Source organism: Coregonus lavaretus, assembly GCF_964263955.1.
Source record: "Coregonus lavaretus genome assembly, chromosome: 6".
Classification (NCBI taxonomy): domain Eukaryota; kingdom Metazoa; phylum Chordata; class Actinopteri; order Salmoniformes; family Salmonidae; genus Coregonus; species Coregonus lavaretus.
In genome coordinates, this window is record NC_139993.1 from 50,823,956 (window position 1) to 50,845,516 (window position 21,561).

At 42.7% G+C, this 21,561-nt stretch overlaps 1 protein-coding gene across 1 annotated transcript in view; it reads left to right on the forward strand.

Annotated features, from left to right (window-relative positions):
- Positions 1-20,772, forward strand: part of LOC311130496 (pre-B-cell leukemia transcription factor 1-like) — a 112,182-nt gene extending 91,410 nt beyond the window's left edge. Inside the window, exons 3-8 of the mRNA XM_084163251.1 lie at positions 7,233-7,480; positions 11,783-11,973; positions 14,134-14,269; positions 15,220-15,379; positions 16,983-17,072; positions 19,819-20,772. Of these exons, the coding sequence (XP_084019377.1) occupies positions 7,233-7,480; positions 11,783-11,973; positions 14,134-14,269; positions 15,220-15,379; positions 16,983-17,029 (782 nt within the window). The 3' untranslated portion in view covers positions 17,030-17,072; positions 19,819-20,772. The remainder of the gene's footprint in view (positions 1-7,232; positions 7,481-11,782; positions 11,974-14,133; positions 14,270-15,219; positions 15,380-16,982; positions 17,073-19,818) is intronic.
- The last annotated feature ends 789 nt before the right edge of the window (positions 20,773-21,561 follow it).

Sequence of the window (21,561 nt, forward strand, 5' to 3'; positions counted from 1 at the left end):
GAACTTCAATTTCCTTTTCTAGTACCGACTCAGCGACCCCAATTGCAGTCTCACCAATTGTTTCCCCTCCCTCTTTGTTCTGATCTACCCTAATTGCCTCCATATCCACCCTTCTTTCCTTTCCTACTTTTCCAACCACATCTGCCCACCTTCTCCCTTACCCTGAACCCTTAGTATGTTCGTCCCTTCGCGGTGGTGCATTACCTGCACCAGTGCTTGAACTACTACCGGGCTCTGCACTCTCATTCTCGGGACAAAACCGTACCAAATGTCCCTCTCTTTCACAGCCAAAACATTTAATTGATTCAGTAGAAGCTTAGCACACATAATCAAATCCGTCAATCTTAAAACTGAATGCTAAAGTCAGTTCGTCAGTATCCTTCTTTAAAATCATATGCACTTGTCTCCTATGAGACACGACATGTTTCAGCAAAGGAGACTTGCATCCAAAAGGAATCTTTATTATTGTGGATACAATTTTACCATGACGAGCTAACTCTCGCTCCAACACTTCATCTCTAACAAATGGTGGCACGTTAGAAAGTATAACTTTCTTCTCCAGATTCATTAAAGGAAATAACGACACCTGCGTCTCTTTAAATACAACACCACTCTCAACTATCGTATTCACCTTTTCAATGGAATCTAAGAATATCACTACAGCGCTATTCATCCTTGAGGATGATTTTATGCTATCATACCCAATGATAGCGCCAACTGCTAAACTACATTCTTCCACCGAACACTCTGCCTAAGCAGGAATCTTTACTCCATGCCACCGACTAAGTTTTTCCAATCCCAAACCCTCCTGAGTGGCCATTGCAACCAGCCTCACCAGCTGGTTGCGCCCTCGAGAAAAACAACCTCAAAAGATCCCACCACCCCTATACATGTTTAGTGACAGTGAAACAAAATAACCTTAAAACAGCTTAATTAATCAATATATACAGTACCAGTCAAAAGTTTGGACACACCAAATCATTCAAGGGTTTTTCTTTATTTTTACTATTTTCTACATTGTAAAATAATAGTGAAGATATCAAAACTATGAAATAACACATCATGTATTAACCAAAAAAGTGTTAAACAAATCAAAATATATTTTATATTTGAGATTCTTCAAATAGCCACCCTTTGCCTTAATGACAGCTTTGCACACTCTTGGCATTCTCTCAACCAGTTTCACCTGGAATGCGTTTCCAACAGTCTTGAAGGAGTTCCCACATATGCTGAGCACTTGTTGGCTGCTTTTCCTTCACTCTCCGGTCCGACTCATCCCAAACCATCTCAATTGCGTTGAGGTTGGGGGCAGGTCATCTGATGCAGCACTCCATCACTCTCCTTCTTGGTCAAATAGCCCTTACACAGCCTGGAGGTGTGTTGGGTCATTGTCCTGTTGAAAAACAAATGATTGTCCCACTAAGCCCAAACAGGATGGGATGGCGTATCGCTGCAGAATGCTGTGGTAGCCATGCTGGTTAAGTGTGCCTTGAATTCTAAATAAATCACAGACAGTGTCACCAGCAATGCACCCCCACACCATAACACCACCTCCTTTACGGTGGGAAATACACATGCGGAGATCATCCATTCACCCACACCGCGTCTCACAAAGACACAGCGGTTGGAACCAAAATCTCCAATTTGGACTCCAGACCAAAGCACACATTTCCACCGGTCTAATGTCCATTGCTCGTGTATCTTGGCCCAAGCAAGTCTCTTCTTCTTATTGGTGTCCTTTAGTAGTGGTTTCTTTGCAGCAATTCGACCATGAAGGCCTGATTCAATCTCCTCTGAACAGTTGATGTTGAGATATGTCTATTACTTGAACTCTGTGAAGCATTTATTTGGGCTGCAATTTCTGAGGCTGGTAACTCTAATGAACTTATCCTCTGCAGCAGAGGTAACTCTGGGTCTTCCATTCCTGTGGCGGTCCTCATGAGAGCCAGTTTTATCATAGCACTTGATGGTTTTTGCGACTGTACTTGAAGAAACTTTCAAAGTTCTTGACATTTTCCATATTGATTGACCTTCATGTCTTACAGTAATGATGGACTGTCATTTCCCTTTGCTTATTTGAGCTGTTCTTGACATAATATGGACTTGGTCTTTTACCAAATAGGGCTGTCTTCTGTATACCCCCCCTACCTAGTCACAACACAACTGATTGGCTCAAACGCATTAAGAAGGAAAGAATAGATAGTTGTTTATCCCTGGGAGAACCCTCAATGTTTGTCTGCGGGTGGCTAAGTAAGTTCAGCAACACTATTGTACAGGGAGAGGAGAACAGAGCAGACCTGGGTTCAAATGCTATTTTAAATCTTTCAAATACTTTCAGTGTTTGCTTTAGCCTGCCGGGAGTTAGCAGTTTTGTGTTGGTCCATTGCGCCAGACAAGCTCAATCAAGCCCAGCTACATTATTTCAAATAGTATTTGAACCCAGGTCTAGAGCAGATCAGAACAGACCCATGGCTGGGAAACATTAGGATGAATCAATTAGCCTGCCATTAGCCAATAAAGTGGCTCTCATTGACTCGTGTAATTATGACCCACAGCAAAGACCATTTTACAGAAGCATGTTGTTGTCCCCCCCTCCCTTCTTTCTTTATTCATTTTATTTGTTTAAGATAATCCGTTCCATGGTTTTAATTATGTGCTTTAGGTTCAGGGCGGAATAAATAAATCATAATTTGCCTCCATCAGGGCAGCATCCTCTTCAGACCAGGCAGGGCAGCCAGACAAACAGCAGGTCCCAGCTCCCTGGTTCTGCCTGCTACTCCTATGGGCTTCCTGTCTGTGGAAACCAAATAGCCAAATAACTCCAATATTGTACATTATATTACACATACCTAAATATACTCCAATATCCTTGGAGGCAGACACACACTGCAGCAGGTTCTTTGGTTCTGTCTCTCATACTGCCTGATAATGCTCCTCTGGGGTTCCTGGCTGTGTAAAACAAATGGCCAAACAACTCCAAGGTGAAACCAGGAGACAGATATTAAGGGGGAATTAAGGGGTTGAACAGTGACAGCTTCTTGTAGCTATTGTTTTGCTCCAAAAACAATTATGTCTTTGCAGCACTTGTTTAAATACGCTAAGGGAATGTTCAGATTATGCTAACTAAATGACACATTTTATATTTATTCATACAAAAATATTATTATTCATGTATCCCTAGCCTATAACCTTCCACAAATAAATACTTTATTCTACAGTATCAACTACATCTTACATTTTTCTGCCGCATTTTGTAGCTGACCTTTTTTCTTAGTTCACTCTCTAAATGTGGATCAAGTATTTCCCCTCTCTCTGTTTTTTTCTCTGAGCAAGATCTTAGAAGCTCTGACCTGCAGTGGAACGGTCGCTCTCTTATAAGACTGATGGGGGAGGTACTTCAGGCCAAGTAAAATAAACACTTTGTGAATGTTAAGCTCGAGACTTGGCAGATGAGAATCGAATCATTGCGTGAACGCAGGAGGGAATTTTTGGTGTGTGTCCCAAATGGCCCCCTATTCCCTATATAGTACACTACTTGCTCTGGTCAAAATTTGTGCAGTATAAAGTGAATAGGGTGCCATTTGGGACACACACTTTATGTTCCATTTTCATTTGACAGTCTAGACATTTTATGACTTTGGGAAGAAATCCGTGAGCCTTAGTTTTCAGCTGCAAACATCTGAGAAGAGGAGAAGAGGCGAGGAGAAGAGGTTCCTCCCTAGCTTTTGTGTGCTCTTTGAGTCCCAAAATGCTGTTAAATGTGTGATTTAGTGGGAACTCTTTATCCCTGCCCTTTAACCAAGGGACAGGAAAGATCATGTGAACTGGCAGTAAACAAAAGACTTGGTTTAGTCATCCAGGTTTACTCATAGTCCAAAATGTAGTTTACCTTGCACAGTTACTAGTAAATGAATGAATGAATGAATGAATGAAATGAAGGACATTTTATTTTCGTGTCAAATCGCCAATTGGCAAGCAATCCCTTATGGGATTAATTGACACATAAACAAACATTACAATAATTCACTGTGGTAATTCAATTATAATTCTTCTTCCGGTGTTCTTCCAGTGTTGCGCATTGCATAAAGAGTGAAAAATATGTATGGTAAAAATCTATACATAATAGTAAATAAGGTTATCCAAACAATAATTATATCCCTAGAGCAGTAAAATAATATACATACATACATACATACATACATACATACACACTATCTGTTCTCTGAATCTTTCCCACTATTTTACAAATGTATTCCTGTGGTATTATCCTATGAACAATTATAGGTGATAACGATATTGTACAACACATTTTTCCACCGGGTTATTTTACAGTCTCTCAACCCTGTTTCACACTCACTTTACCCATTAGGTATTTATGAGGTGGTGGTCACCAGAGGAAATGTGTTGCTCTAGCACACTCCTCTGTGTTACTGTGGTAGGGGAGCAGGTCCTGCGGTAGGGGAACAGGCCCTGTGGTAGGGGAACAGGACCTGTGGTAGGGGAGCAGGCCCTGTGGTAGGGGAACAGGCCCTGTGGTAGGGGAGCAGGTCCTGCGGTAGGGGAACAGGACCTGTGGTAGGGGAGCAGGCCCTGTGGTAGGGGAACAGGCCCTGTGGTAGGGGAGCAGGTCCTGCGGTAGGGGAACAGGCCCTGGGGTAGGGGAACAGGACCTGTGGTAGGGGAGCAGGCCCTGTGGTAGGGGAACAGGCCCTGTGGTAGGGGAGTAGGACCTGTGGTAGGGGAACAGGACCTGTGGTAGGGGAGCAGGGCCTGTGGTAGGGGAGCAGGACCTGTGGTAGGGGAGCAGGGCCTGTGGTAGGGGAGCAGGACCTGTGGTAGGGGAACAGGCCCTGTGGTAGGGAAGTAGGACCTGTGGTAGGGGAGTAGGACCTGTGGTAGGGAAGTAGGCCCTGTGGTAGGGGAGCAGGGCCTGTGGTAGGGAAGTAGGACCTGTGGTAGGGGAGTAGGACCTTTGGTAGGGGAGCAGGGCCTGTGGTAAGGGAGCAGGACCTGTGGTAGGGGAGCAGGTCTTGTGGTAGGGGAGCAGAACTTCTACAGATATATGAACAAGTATGGACAGGCCTATTAGATTTTTGGATGACATCATTCCTGTTTAGAAATGCACCTGGCAGAAGTAGTCTAGCCAGGAGACAGAGAAACGTAGTGACCGTAAAAGACAATGGCTGCGTCTAAAATGGTACCCTATTCCCTATATAGTGCACTCCTTTTTACCAGGGCAAGGAGTGCACTATATAGGGAATAGGGTGCCATTCCAGATGCACACAGCCAGGGGGATTTCCCTCCCTCCATCTCATCCATACATTATCAGTGTGATGAAAGACGTTCTCTAATGAGACAGGGATGTTCCCTACATATTTCTGACACTGACAGGATGTTTGTACAGCAGTCCTGTTAGTCCCAGGATGATCCCCCCCCCCCCCTTAGACCAACACTCCCCAATGCTCCCCCCATCTACTCAATCTACTTGGCAACGCGACTCAATCTATCTCCCGCTGGGCCCACAGCCTGAACCCCTGACCTCTAGGTCGGGGGTACCCTCCCTCTGGCTGTACAGCTGGCCTCTTTCTCATCCCGCTGACCCCCCACACAGCCCAGCCACCCCCACCCTAGCCACCCCAGCCAACCAGTCAGCTAGCCAGCCCATCCCAGAGCTGGGGCAGTGGTCTAGTCTGGGGTTAATGTACCAAACTACTCCCATTGTCTCTGGATTAATGAAGTGTTCCCTGCCTGTCCCCTTTCATTCAGAGACAAGGAGACATGTAAGGAGTGTTACATTTTAAATGGCAATCGACACACATTGGCCTTCAAGTCAGTAAGTCATATACAGACACTGCATAAGTGGCTGTAGCCTTAGAAGTAATGACATTGTGTATGCTGCTTTTGATGCACTTGTCTTCCCTGTTATCCATTTCAATTCATGGACAGTGGGAGAAGGTGGCTCTTGAATAATAGGAGGAGGTAGCATCTGTGTCATTTCTGAAGATGGAAGGTCGGCCATGTCTACCCTAAAGAACAGCGAGGGAGACCTCTAGAGGAAGGAAATGGAACAGCATGAATATACCTTCTCTCTGCCGCTCCACACACAGTCCAGTGCTCTGTTTCTGACCTCACACTGTCCACTATTGCTCAATGACAGGCTTTAGTTGTTGCCCAGATCCTTACGCCTTACACAACATCACTGCTAGGGTATTGTAAGAACAGTAACCAACCACCACTGTAAGAGCATCAATAAGTGTGTGTTTGCAACGTTAAATTTACAGACTGAACTTGAAATTATTCAAGTACAAAACCACCATTATCCACAGTTCATTGTGTCCCAATACTGACATATGGCATCTAAGATACCAATGATGTCACCGACACTGAGTGTGTGTCCCACATGGCACCCTATTCCACAGGCGGCCGGTGGCACCTTAATTGGAAAGGATGTGCTCATAGTAATGGCTGGAACTGAATAAATTAAATGGTATCGGACACATCAAACATGTGGTTTCCATGTGTTTGATACCATTCCATTTATTATTGAAGTTGTATTTTAAGTTAATTAAATGATATAAAGTGAGTTTGATTATGTGCAGTCTTGCCAGAGTCTTTAGCTGCATAGCCTTTGTTCTGGCAGAGAGATGAGCAATAAAGAGGCAGGTGATTTATCAACTGGATGAACCCCGTCCAGACAGGGAGGTCCTACTGCCAGCTACACTTCAGCTACACTACGTACTGCTACTGCCATTTATACTACACACTGTACTCTAGTAGTCTCAGTCTGAGCCTGGTCGTTACTCGTTGCCAGTTGCTTTTACAGTCCACATGGATGCACCACCAGGTGTTACTGTGGTGAAAAGAAAACAATTCTGCTGCACCGTTGCTCTTCAGACCAGAGGAGGAGGGTGTGTTAGGCGTGGTGTGTGTGTGTGTTAGGCATGGTGTGTATGTGTGTTAGGCGTGGTGTGTGTGTGTGTTAGGCGTGTTGTGTGTGTGTGTTAGGCGTGGTGTGTGTGTGTGTGTGTTAGGCATGGTGTGTGTGTGTGTGTGTGTGTGTGTGTGTGTGTGTGTGTGTTAGGCATGGTGTGTGTGTTGCGTGTGTCAGGTGTGGAATCAGGCAGGGCGTGGAGCGCTGCCTACAGCCGACAGCTTGTTACGGTGTTACGATGCTGTGATTGGTGACCTGCGTAATTGACCTCTAACCTCTGACCCCTTCCTGTCGTTTGCAGTGCTGAGTATCCGTGGCGCCCAGGAGGAGGAGCCTCCAGATGCCCAGCTCATGCGATTGGACAACATGTTGCTGGCGGAGGGCGTGTCTGGACCGGAGAAGGGAGGCGGTTCTGCAGCGGCTGCGGCTGCAGCTGCAGCCTCAGGAGGCGGGGCAGGAGCGGATACTTCAGCGGAACACTCGGACTACAGAGCCAAGCTCTCTCAGATCAGACAGATCTACCACACAGAGCTGGAGAAATACGAACAGGTGAGGGTTGACAGGATGCACTCACCCTTCAGAGAACTACTGGTGCCTTTTACCATAATCACATACTCTAACCCTGTAACCCAAACACACCAGCTCCTCCCATCACAGTGATTATTTATTACATCACAACTTCAGGCTAAGGATTCCTTTAAACCCATCCAAGCCCTGCTAACCCCACTGCAGGAACACAGTGTTGTAACCCACTGACTCATGTCCATTCATGTTGACGACGCCTCACCAGAGTCGGTAGCTGAGAAACAATAGAAACTGCAAGGTCATTTCTGATATTTACATACCAAATTAGGAAACTTTCTACATTTATGGTGTCCATCTAAAGATGTGAAAAAAACATTGGACTGATTTTCTCTCATCCCCATGTAATGTGCAGTTTCCTTCTGTTCTCCATGTCATTATCTACCATGCCAATAAATCAGAGTGGATTTTACTGCATAGCGTTATGTCTACTTTCTAACCAATATTCACACAGTCAAACTGTGACTGGCTGGAATGAATGCATGCCCTGTTAGATGAAATGCAAATGTTTTTTCCGTATAGCCCTAGACACTGCTTACATTTTCATTCATATAAAAAAGCAAAGCCAAAGTGTTGTGATGTTAGTCTATAGACAGGGTTGCCATCCTGAAACATACATACAGTGGAGTAGGGTGAAGTTGCCTCTAGACGCTGATCTTGGGTCAGTTTTACATTTCCCCCACTATTCGTTAAGGTTAGGATTGGGGGAGGGGAAGCTGATCCTAGATCTGTACCTAGGGGAAACTTCACCCTGGAGCCACATATAATAGGCAGGGCTGTAGCAGTTAGGAGTAGTGTGGGAAACAGTCCTGTGACTATGCCACCATCACATGCTGACAATGTACTATATAATAATATATCATATGTAATATATATGTAATATACTGTATTTAAGATGGTATCCCATGGCGGATGGAGGGGGGAGAGTTACACAGGGAGTCATGGCAACGGAAACAAGGTACTCCTCCACTGCAGACCACTGCCCTCCCATACACTTTATAGAGAGATACTATATTTTATAGTCATAATATCATTAATTTAACAACATTATTATTTTACTTTGGTTAGGTTGTTTACCAAATAGACACCCTTTATTCAGGATGTCTTGAATCAAGTAAATATTTTCACATCTGACAAGTTTTAATAAAGCTGGGTTAGTAGTAACTGAATCTAGTCAGAATCCAATGTGAACTTGGCTCCTGTGATTTTATTTACAACCCAGAGCTTTCAAACCCAGCATTTTATACCACACTTCCCTCCCTTGCAATCTCAGCGATAGTGAACAGACTCCCACTGTCAGGATCAGGATTAGGAACTGGATGGCAACCCAGTCTTGTAAAGCAGTAGTGTTGCTTAAGGAGAAAAAATACTGTAACTCACTCATGATTTATTACCACAATTTATTAGTAGCTTTGCTAACAGCTTTACCAGGTTTTTTATTTATTATTTTTCTATTTATTTATTTCTATACGTTTATTTGTAATTTATGCAATGCGACAGGCCCTCAGGGAACAGAAAACGTCTGCAAGCTTTTAATACTTCCTGTAGAATCCCAAGCATTAGATTGTACTCCCTCTACCATGTTTGCATGTGTTTTGTTTCAGATAAGGCCCACATACACATGAACCATGATGTACGTTTCTGTGCTTGGTCTGCGTGTGTGTTAACCAATGTTGTAATGATGACATACAGTGCCTTCAGAAAGTAGTCACACCCCTTGACTTTTCCAAATGTTGTTGTGTTACAGCCTGAATTTAAAGTCACTGGCCTACACACAATACCCCACAATGTCAAAGTGGAATTATGTTTTTTGACATTTTTACAAAGAAATTAAAGCTGAAATGTCTTGAGTCAATAAATATTCAACCCCTTTGTTATGGCAAACCTAAATAAGTTCAGGAGTAAAAATGCACATAAGTTGCATGGACTCACTCTGTGTGCAATAATCGTGTTTAACGTGATTTTTGAATGACTGCCTCATCTCTGTTCCCCACACATACAATTGTAAGGTCCTTCAGTCGAGCAGTGAATTTCAAACACAGACTCAACTACAAATACCAGGGAGGTTACCCAATGCCTCGCAAAGAAGGGCACCTATTGGTAGATGGGTAAAAGAAAAAGCAGACATTGAATATCCCTTTGAGCATGGTGATGTTATTAATTACACTTTAAATGGTGTATCAATACACCAAGTCACTACAAAGATACAGGCGATCTTCCTAACTTAGTTGCCGGAGAGGAAGAAAACCGCTCAGGGATTTCACCATGAGGCCGATGGTGACTTTAAAACAGTTACAGAGTATAATGGCTGTGATAGGAGAAATGGATCAACAAAATTGTAGTTACTCCACAATACTAACCTAATTGAAAGAGTGAAAAGAAGGAAGCCTGTACAGAATACAAATATTCCAAAACATGCATCCTGTTTGCAACAAGGCACTAAAGTGATACTGCAAAAAAATGTGGCAAAGAAATTAACTTTTTGTCTTGAATACAAAGTGTTATGTTTGGGGCAAATCCAATACAGCACATTACTGAGTACCACTCTCCATATTTTCAAGCATAGTGGTGGATGCATCATGTTATGGGTATGCTTGTAATAGTTAACGACTGGATAAAGTTTTTCAGGATAAAAAAGAAACTGAGCACAGGGAAAATCCTAGAGGAAAATCTGGTTCAGTCTGCTTTCCACCAGACATTGGGAGATTCATTCATTTTCAGCAGGACAGTAACCTAAAACAAAAGGCCAAATCTACACTGGAGTTGCTTACCAAGAAGACAGTGAATGTTACTGAGTGGCCGAGTTACAGTTTTTACTTAAATCTGCTTGAAAATCTATGGCAAGACCTGAAAATGGTTGTCTAGCAAGTATCAACAACCAATTTGACAGAGCTTGAAGAATTAAAAAAATAATAATGTGCAAATATTGTACAATCCAGGTGTGGAAAGCTCTTAGAGACTTATCCAAAAGAACTCACATCTGTCATCGCTGCCAAAGGTGATTCTAACATGTATTGACTCAGGGGGTTGAATACTTATCTAATCAACATATACTGTATTAGTGTTTTATTTTTCATATATTTTTTTTTACAAATGTTATAATTTTTCTTCCACTTTGACATTAGAGTATTTTGTGTCGATCGCTGACAACAAATGACAATTAAATCAATTTTAATCCCACTTTGTAACACAACAGAATGTGGAAAAAGTCAAGGGGTGTGAATACTTTCTGAAGGCACTGTGCCAGATGGCTTCACTGTCATCCCCATGCATCACTGTATGACACCAACACCATGACCACTCTGCACCTTACCTCTCATATCATCACCACCTATTCACTGTCATTTACATTCATTGTACAGTCATGTTTGTGTTTATTGTCTCTCTTCATTCACATCCCTGCTGCTTTTATAACTATTGCTTTCGTGTCAATAAAGACCTTTGAGATGTGTGAATATGGCAGACATATTGTATAGTGACAGGGACAGAGAGAGAGAGAGAAAGAGAGAGAGAAAAAAAGAGAGTGGGAGAGAGAGCGATTAAAAGAAGGAGAATGAGAGAGACAAGGAAAGAGGGAGAGAGTTAGAGAGAAAGAGAAAAAGACAGGGAGCGAAAGAGGGAGCGAGACAGAGGTATACTGTAATATCATGTCAGGTTCACGCCTGGTGCCACACAGGAGGATGAGTATAACATCATGGCATGTTCATCTCTCAAACCTCTCGGCTGCGGTGAGAAGAGAAGGTGTGCTGCTCGTCAGCAGGGACTAGCAGCTGTCAGTTCCCCATGTCTCCTTTTTTTTAAAGACGACACTTACAGTTGCCATCGCCACTTCTGTTTAATATGAAAAATGTCACCACTTATATTCCCCCTTGGCTTCCCAACGTGGAAGCATTCCCCAGAACTGCATGCATTAAACACTGCTTGATTTCTATCTCATTTTTCCTTTCTGTGTATGTGCAAGACATTGATTCATTTAGAATACCATATATAATTTCCCTCTACATGCAGACACTGGCTTTAGTCTAACGGTAAAAGATATGGCCAGCTCTTACAATAGCCATGCAGTATTTCTCAACCATGGTGAGGCTGCTTTGGGCACTCTCACACACAACATTTATTTTGACTGTCTAGATAGAATAAACTGAAGTCACGCTGGATAACAGTGTCTGCTAAATTACTAAAATGTAAATGTAACAAACCACATTGTTCTATCTATCTATCTATCTGTTGACCTTCTCTCTCTGTTTGTCTCTTCCCCCCCCTCTGCAGGCTTGTAACGAGTTCACTACCCATGTGATGAACCTGCTGAGGGAGCAGAGTCGCACGCGGCCCATCTCTCCCAAGGAGATAGAGCGCATGGTGGGCATCATCCACCGCAAGTTCAGCTCCATCCAGATGCAGCTCAAACAGAGCACCTGCGAAGCCGTCATGATCCTGCGCTCACGCTTCCTCGACGCCAGGTGTGTGTCTCTGTGTGTGTGTGCTTACAGCTGTACAAATTACCACATACAAAGTCACTGTACCACTGCAATGTTTTGTTGACTTGCATAGCTAGCTACAGTATGTCCCTACCTGTAACTGCAATATTCACATTAAGTGTTTTTACAGTAGCATACAGAAAACAAGTAATATCCACAGCAGGTTATTCTACAGCTTACCACCACTCTATACAACATCATCACAACTGATCTTCCAAAATCTTCCAAGCCTTTGAGCCTACCTACAGTACATCTCTGGGTGCCATTTGGACCAGCACATACGAGGTTGCTGCTTGGCCACTGACAGTCCTCTCCTCTCTCCAGGCTCCATAACGCTAAATGTTGCCCTTTTTTAATATAATGGCTTGTTTCTTTTGATGCATGTTTTGGATTTGCATACATTTCTCCAAGGATAAATCTCACTCCGTGTCGGAGTTGGAGGCATAACATTTAAATGAGGCTTGTGCTCTTCTCACAAAGCGGCCCATCTATTATTTTGCAAATGGGGAAGGAGGGAAGGGCTTTCAGTGAGAGAGAGACAGAGAGAGAGACAGAGAGAGAGAGAGAGAGAAGAGAGAGAGAAGAGAGAGAGAGAGAGAGAGAGAGAGAGAGAGAGAGAGAGAGAGAGAGAGAGAGAGAGAGAGAGAGTGAGAGAGAGAGCGAGAGAGAGAGAGCGAGAGAGAGAGAGCGAGAGAGAGCGCAAGAGTGAGAGAGAGAGGGAGAGAGAGAGAGAGAGAGAGAGAGAGAGAGAGAGAGAGAGAGAGAGAGAGGGAGAGAGAGAGATAGAGTGAGAGAGAGAGGGAGAGAGAGAGAGAGAGACAGACAGACAGACAGACAGACAGACAGACAGACAGACAGACAGACAGACAGACAGACAGACAGACAGACAGACAGACAGACAGACAGAGAGAGAGAGAGAGAGAGAGAGAGAGAGAGAGAGAGGGAGAGAGAGAGAGAGACAGACAGACAGACAGACAGACAGACAGACAGACAGACAGACAGACAGACAGACAGACAGACAGACAGACAGACAGACAGACAGACAGACAGACAGACAGACAGACAGACAGACAGAGAGAGAGAGAGAGAGTGAGACAGAGAGAGAGACAGAGAGAGAGAGAGTGAGACAGAGAGACAGAGAGAGAGAGGGGCACTGCTCTACCAGGCTCAGCTCTAGTGATTAATCTGCAGCCTGCCCTAGCACCATGCTGTGCACATTTACATATTCTCATTCAGGCTTTTGGAGTGCGGGATGGAGATTTCAGCACAAATCTCTCTAACCAGTCAGTTGATGCGATGCATGGAGTCAAGCATTTTACAGGGTTCCCTTCCCAGCTTATGTAAAACCCTCTCATGAGACGTGGCACATGCAGACATAACCTAATAGAGGGTGGAGATGGAGAAGGAGGAAGAGATGGAGGGGTCAGTGAACTGAACGCGTCATGTTTACAGCACATTGTCTATCCTTTAATAAGGAAGTGTAGTGATCTGTTGTTTGTCAGGATTTGCAGGCAGTGTTCATTTCTATTTGTGAACCTCTGAAAACATATTTTATACCAGTTTAGGCAGCTGTATTTAATGTATAAATGTTATTTATTTTGCTCATTTGCACCCCAGTATCTCTATTTGCACATCATCTTCTGCACATCTATCACTCCAGTGTTAATACTAAATTGTAATTATTTTGCACTATGGCCTATTTATTGCCTTACCTCCATAACTTACTACATTTGCACACACTGTATATAGATTTTCTATTGTGTTATTGACTGTATGTTTTTGTTTATCCCATGTGTAACTCTGTGTTGTTGTTGTTTTTATCGCACTGCTTTGCTTTATCTTGGCCAGGTCGCAGTTGTAAATGAGAAATTGTTCTCAACTGGCTTACCTGGTTAAATAAAGGTGAAAAAAAAGAAGAAAAAAAAAAGAAAATGTTTTTTGTATTGAATTGGGTGGCAGTTGTATTGTTACTGTATGGGGTGCCCCAGTTTAGCTGTTTTACCGCAAGTGGCTTTGACGCATTTACTCTATGTAGGCATTAGATTTGTATATGCTTCTTTGACCAGGCCCTATGAACGGTATGTATTGTACATGGTGTTTCTTCTGGTCCTAACTAACCAATCTCTATCATTCTCCTTGCAGACGGAAAAGACGGAACTTCAACAAGCAGGCGACAGAGATCCTGAATGAGTACTTCTACTCCCACCTGTCTAACCCCTACCCTAGTGAAGAGGCCAAGGAAGAGCTGGCCAAGAAGTGCTCCATCACAGTTTCACAGGTACAGTACAGTACAGCACAGCACCAACTGTCTGAAGGAAGACCACACTACACCTAGAACAGGACTACAGAGAGTAGTGGATTATTTATTATAATTTTCTTCATTCAAAGGCTGCATCGCAGGGACTACATTGATAGTGTAATATGATGATTGATAATGTTATTAAGATTTCAATAACAATACCAAGGTAAACAGCAGTAAGGTTATGTGTTTTTCATCCATCATTCGGAAATGGGCAATCTCCTCAAACGGTTTCATGAAGTTTATGCAAAATTATTTTGAGGATGCATCTGGGCGTTGTTTGCTTCAGGGTCTGAATGATTAGTTGAGCGTCTGTGTCCCAAATGGCACCCTATTCCCTATAATGCACTACTTTTGACCAGAGCCTATAGAGAATAGGGGTCCATTTGGGACACAACCTCTGTGTTCCTGGGTCTGTAATAAAATAACCTACCTTCTGTCTGCGTTCGTTTCAAACTTTGCAACAGGATTGATTATTTTTTTCATTTTAATGTTGTTTATCATTAGTGCTAGCTGGCTTATCCCGGTAGCTTCATCGGGGAGTCCATTAGCTGTAATGGGTGTTAGCTAGCGGGTGTTGACTGATTGGTGCTAGCGTGAGCTCTGATTATAGCTGCAGTCATACTGACATAATTAGACTATTATTGGCAATCATTCCCTTCTGCCACTAATGTGGAATCACAGCACTGGTCTATGGAGCCATCGGTAGCACTCACTACTACCTCAAAGGCTGTCCCAAATGGCACCCTTTTCCCTTTATACTGGGACGCTGCCAAAGTCTTCCTTCACTGTCATATATTTGATATGCCAGACAGTGGAAGGCCATGCATGCAGAACTCATTCTGATTCTGATTTCACACTCACAATTAGAAATGTGGGAAATGATTTGTGTAACAAAATAATTAACAATTTGCACATTGTTTGTACAGGTTTCCAACTGGTTCGGAAACAAAAGAATCAGATACAAGAAAAATATTGGAAAGTTCCAGGAAGAAGCCAATATGTATGCTGCCAAAACTGCCGTCAACGCGACCAACGTATCCTCACATGGAAGCCAGGCTAACTCGCCCTCCACTCCAAATTCTGCAGGTAAAGAACCAATGGGTTACCCTTTTTACAGATAGGTTACACTATTTGGAAGGCTCTGAATAAACTCTCCATATCAAAGGACATTTTTCTTCAAAAGAGAAAAAGGAAAAAAGGCTTTGTCCAAGAGTAGGATACCTGGGCCCCATATCAAGTCACCCATTGCTTTCTGCCCTGTTGTTTTCTTTTCAATTAACACAGCTTTTCGCGTATTTTATCTCAATACTTACTCTTTTACACTGTCAGAACATTACATTTTTGTTGTACCATTTTCATTTACTAAATTCATTCATTCATTAATCTTGTTGACCATGAATAACATTTGTACAGAAACACATAATAACGTATCATGACGCTAAGCATTTTGACTGTAGAAACATACTATCATTCTACTTTCATATTGACAAATGGGCACAACAACAACAACAACAACAACAACAACAACAACAATAACCGCCCCTGGCGGCGGTGCTTGACTCACCTTTCCCTCAGCTTTATGCTGCCACTCTCTAATCTGTGCTCGCTCTGGCCCTAGCCCTAGCTCTATATTCTAACTCTAGCTCTATATTCTAACTCTAGCTCTATGTTCTAACTCTAGCTCTATATTCTAACTCTAGCTCTATGTTCTAACTCTAGCTCTATATTCTAACTCTAGCTCTATATTCTAACTCTAACTCTATGTTCTAACTCTAGCTCTATAATCTAACTCTAGCTCTATATTCTAACTCTAGCTCTATATTCTAACTCTAGCTCTATATTCTAACTCTAGCTCTATATTCTAACTCTAGCTCTATATTCTAACTCTAGCTCTATATTCTAACTCTAGCTCTATGTTCTACTTCTAGCTCTATATTCTAACTCTAGCTCTATATTCTAACTCTAGCTCTATGTTCTACTTCTAGCTCTAACTACAGCTCCAGCATTAGCTCTATTAACACTTTGCATGGTGCTTCTCCGGGTCTAACCCTGGACGGGGCCAAACGGCTGAATCCTGCTCTGCTCGCTCTCTTCTCTCGCTCTGCTCTATGATTCCAGTGCTCCCTCTCTCCTTTTCCAGGTTCTGCTGGCTCTTTTAACATGTCAAACTCCGGCGACTTGTTCATGAGCGTGCAGTCTCTCAATGGGGACTCGTACCAAGGTGCTCAGGTTGGAGCCAACGTGCAGTCACAGGTAGGGCCCTATAACTAAGCAGTGCAGAAGATACTACTATAGAAACAGACCCAGACCCACCTCCCTAAGAACAGGCCTTGTAATCTTAATCTTAATCACACCACAGGCATCTCAGTACTCCTCTAGTGTCTGGATCACTTTGGGCTCCTAATACCACCACTACATAGGGTTTTCAAGGTATCGTTTTCCACCATTGTTCCTAAAACATGCTTATAGTGAGTGTAGTGATGAAAATAATTAAATACTCTCTGCAGCTCTTTTTATATGTCACTAATTAATCCTTTCGACAGTCTTCTAAATACGTAATAACATGTTTTGGTTATCTTGCTTTTTCTTGTCCATAGCTGGATGTAGTTTATGTACGTTTTCTCTGCCTGTACTGTATTATAATACTACTCTGACCTTGCTTTGTCTGTGTTCCTGTGTTGTGTTTCAGGTGGATACCCTTCGCCATGTTATCAGTCAGACAGGCGGATACAGTGAGGGCCTCACAGCCAGCCAGATGTATAGTCAGCAGAGCATCAATGTAAGGAGAAGAAAACACACAACCTTTCTCTTCCCCTACCAATTATTTCAAAGCCATAGGGCTCAGAATGATACTTAGTAGGATTTGTCTCAGCTCCACCACAGTCACCTAGTTGATTGCTTCAGTATCGGTCACGCCACGAGCAACGCGCTGGCCAGCAGAACGGCGTCGGGCCGGCCACACACACACGGCGCGGCCGCCTGAGCCTGTCACGTTCAATCAGCTCTCCCGCAGCACCTGCAGCCACTCACGGCCATGTAGCCGTGCAGGGACCGCACAAACAGGTGACACCTCCTGCGACGCGTGGCTTGGGCACCTGACCCTGATTATCACTGCAGGTCCAGAGGCCCTGTTAAAATCCTATCAGAACAACCCCAGAGTAGTCACATAAAAAATACAAATAACCAAACCGCTAACCCCTAGATAAAGCACTGGGGGGCGTAACATGGGGGCATATTTCCATCATGTTATATTTAATTCTTATTTTTTAGGAGATGGGAAAGGAGTGTGTGTTTTGGGTGAGGGTGGGGGAAGAAGGGGGAGGTTAGCTGGCGGCTGCAAACAGCAGGGAAATTCACAGCGACAAGCCATGTCGTAAAAGGGGAAATCGATAAGACAGACACAAGGAGAGCGGAGTGTGGACTTAGGACAGCAATCCAAGCGCATTGCTCAGATCATGCTCCCACCACTCTAATGGCCCTGACAGCGAGCTGCGGCGGCGTGCCGCGGTGAAAGCTACGACGAGGACGAGAGAGGACGGTCACAGTCACACACAGACGCGTGGCTCGGCTGCTGGCTTCCTCTCCCGTCCCTACGCCTCGCTTGTCGTGCCTCAATGGCCGTATGATAATGAGATTAAATGTCTCCTGTGAAAAAAAACATGTATGTAGTGTATTCAAATCCCCCTCCCTGGCTCGCTCTCCGCTCGTCTCCCTCCCACAGAACAGGCTGTGATAACCCTGAGAGAGCACTACTAAAGTATTCAAGCCCTGTTCTCAGACAGCACTCTGACCTCATGGATATCGTTATCCTTGGACGCCTGCTTGCTCCACCATATCCTAAAATGCCACAATATGCTATTTTCCACACACTTTCATAGCCTTAAAAGAGACTCTTACTGCATAATAAGAGAAGGATATAATCTTATCTGTATGGTAAGCTGTTCTAACCAGTGATTTTTGGAATTAACATTTAAGAGCAGAGGAAATTTTTATATTAAATTTTTTCTAATAAAATAGTACATAAAATATGGTTCCCCGTTCTTAATATAGGATTTGGGGAGATATAATACATTGTATCATATCTTACAGAAATTATTTATACATTTTAGCATTCTGGAGTGGTGTTGTAGTTTATTTAATTGCCTCTGCAGCAATTTACTACTTATTTGTGTTAAAAATGACACATTTACCTCAGTATCAAACCTATTCACAAAGCAAAGTCCAAGAAAGCTGTCAGCTTAGAAACAGTGAATCACCTTTGTGCTCGTCCAGCTTTACAGACGGAGAAGAGAGAGAGAGAAAAAAAGAGAAAGAGAGGTCGGAAATATGTCCCATCTATCGGTTACACGATGAAAAGCCTCCCCTCTCTGTGTTGATAATGACTGAGCAGATGCATAATGTGATTTGTGGGAGACTAGAGCAGTAATTACAGTTTGGAAATAGACAAAGAGAGTGTCACCAAAGTCAGACATTTTAAGACTTTTCTTTTTCCTCCATTTTTTATTACAGATTTCCTTCTGCCTGAAATAACAGGCTTTGAAATTAAAGGCTGTCGAGGACCATTTTCATTTTTTCTGATGGCATAAAATGTGCTATTAATATCCCAAATGCTCTTTAGCAGGCTCGTCTCCACTGGAAATGGCCTACACGTCTCTCATTGTGTTTTTATTCAATCTCCCAATGTCATAATTTGCTACCACTGATTCCTCTTAGGACTGTTTCGTGACTTTTGTTTTAAGGTCCTTTCCAGACATTGTCACTGTTATTATGTGTGTCATTAAATGTGACAGGCATTTATATCAATCCCAGTGATACAAGATTGCAATCATATTGGTTTTGAAGTGAAGACAACATTTTTTCATTATAGAAATTGTACCATACTGTACGTGATCTGATAGTGATATTTGTGATTTACAGAATTTTCAGTTGCTTCAAACAAGTAAATTTTTTATGACAATTCCGTTCTGAAATATGAGGTCTAAGTTACAGTAATTTGAGTGAATTAGATGTTCGTCCAATGCAGATTTGGTTTGAGGCTGTAGTGGATTATAGGTTGAGTTGTTTAGGAATTGTTCTAGCATTAGGAGTAAAGCTCATACCGTAGCTACTACATGTGCCATCAGGACTTCACAGATACAGCATTCAATGCTGCAGATGAGATGATATAATGATCTTATTGAACTGTACAGTGAATATGTACAAGAGAGAAGAAAAAACACATAGAACACCTTTATTTAAAAATTGTATTTGATACTTTTACTCCTTTTTTTACTCCCTAATTTCGTGATGTCCAACTGGTAGTTACAGTCTTGTCCCATCGCTGCAACTCCCCTACGGACTCGGGAGAGGCGAAGGTCAAGAGCCATACATCCTCTGAAACACGACCCTGCCAAGCGCACTGCTTCTTGACACACTGCTCGCTTAACCCGGAATCCAGAGAAAATCTATGTTATGGGTACATGCCTGTGTCCTATGCCTGTGCTCATCTTTCCTCTCTCCTTCTGTCTCTTTTGTCTCTCTCTCAGGCAAACGGAGGCTGGCAGGATGCTACCACCCCCTCATCAGTGACATCACCCACAGAAGGACCCGGAAGTGTTCACTCTGACACGTCCAACTAATCCCTCCACCCTCCTCCTCCACCACTGTCCAGACACCCCCAACCTCAACCCTCGATCAGCCAGCTCGCCAGTCAGCTCCCCATCAGAACTGGAGATGACACTAGACTTGTCACAGGGCAGGAGACCTCTCTCTACAGGTGGGGACTACAGGATGAAACGCCATCATCACCACCACAGACAGTTCTTCACGTGTCATGTCCCGTCTCTACAACCAGCTATGACACAGTCAGTCAGTACCCTGAGTAGGGCTCTGTTCTCCCATCTATCTACGACCCCATTCACTGTCTGTTTGTACAGTTTTCTTCACCAGATATCCATGTTGCCTCTGTGTGATCATCTGACAAACAGGTACAACACGTATACACAGTATGGCCCGTATCTTGTAGATTGAAATGCTTTTCTCACTATCTCTATTGACGATAACAACAAAAAAACAACTGACAACAACGGAAAGTCTTCCAAAAAAGCGTAGTGTTTTGTTTTTTACTTTGTAATTACTGATATTGACAGTAGCTCCCAATCTCCCTTATACTGCCTCAAGGCTTGTTTCGAGGACAGTTTTGCCTTTGTGACAAGTTTTACCCTATATAATTACTTCATTCACAACATTTGTTTTGTCCATAGTGCCAAAGTTCAACACAGGAGGTTAATTTTTATAATATGACATTGTGCACTTGTAGAAAAATACATATCCATCTGACGTTTCACATCACATACCGTAGCTTAATTACATTTCTTGTTAGTAGCTAACAATGGGATGCTTTGAAAGGAGAACCTTGAGATTCAAATGTTCCTCCTCATTCTAGCCATTCTGTTTCAGAGCTTCTACAATGGGTAATAAAACATGACACATTTTTACTGCAACAATGGCGTGTGTTCTTGTTCATACTGAATGAGTGGTCAACAATGCATAAGCAAAACATATAAGAGTAACGGTATGCTCCAGAATGAATGGAAGGAATGGTTTTGAAGGTTATGAAGAAATGGATCATGGTGATTCTGGCTTCATGGTGATTATAGATTATAGCTTCATGGTGATTATAGATTAATGGTGATTATAGCTTCATGGTAATTCTATTTACTGGAATTCTAATACATTTCCTGCTCTTGACATATTGTTTGTAGTGTGGGCTGAGCATCAGTTTAAAAAATGTACCCGGAACACTTAATCAATGAGTACATTAGCATCAATTATAATAAGCTAATATGTCTTTAAGCACAGTACCTTCCAGTGATTACCCTATGAAGGGTAACATTTGTATTTGTCAAAGAGAAGAACAAAGTACAGAGAACATACATGAATAATATGCTTATATAGTTTTCATTCATGGAACATAATTTATGATGTGTGTACATACACATAAATACACTACCATCATCACTATCGATCAGTGTTATCATAATAGCCAAATACTGCTGGTAACCAAAACCACTTGTGTAAGGTGTAAGTGCAAAAAAGGCATTTTAATGTAAATGTTAATTCTGATGTTGTGGTACCAGGTGGTAGTCATGGAATACACAACTAAACACAATTATGAAATCTTTCTCAAAGTTACTCTTTTCCTCATAATTTCATGTTATTGGTACTAATTACAGTGGCTTGCGAAAGTATTCACCCCCCTTGGCATTTTCCTATTTTGTTGCCTTACA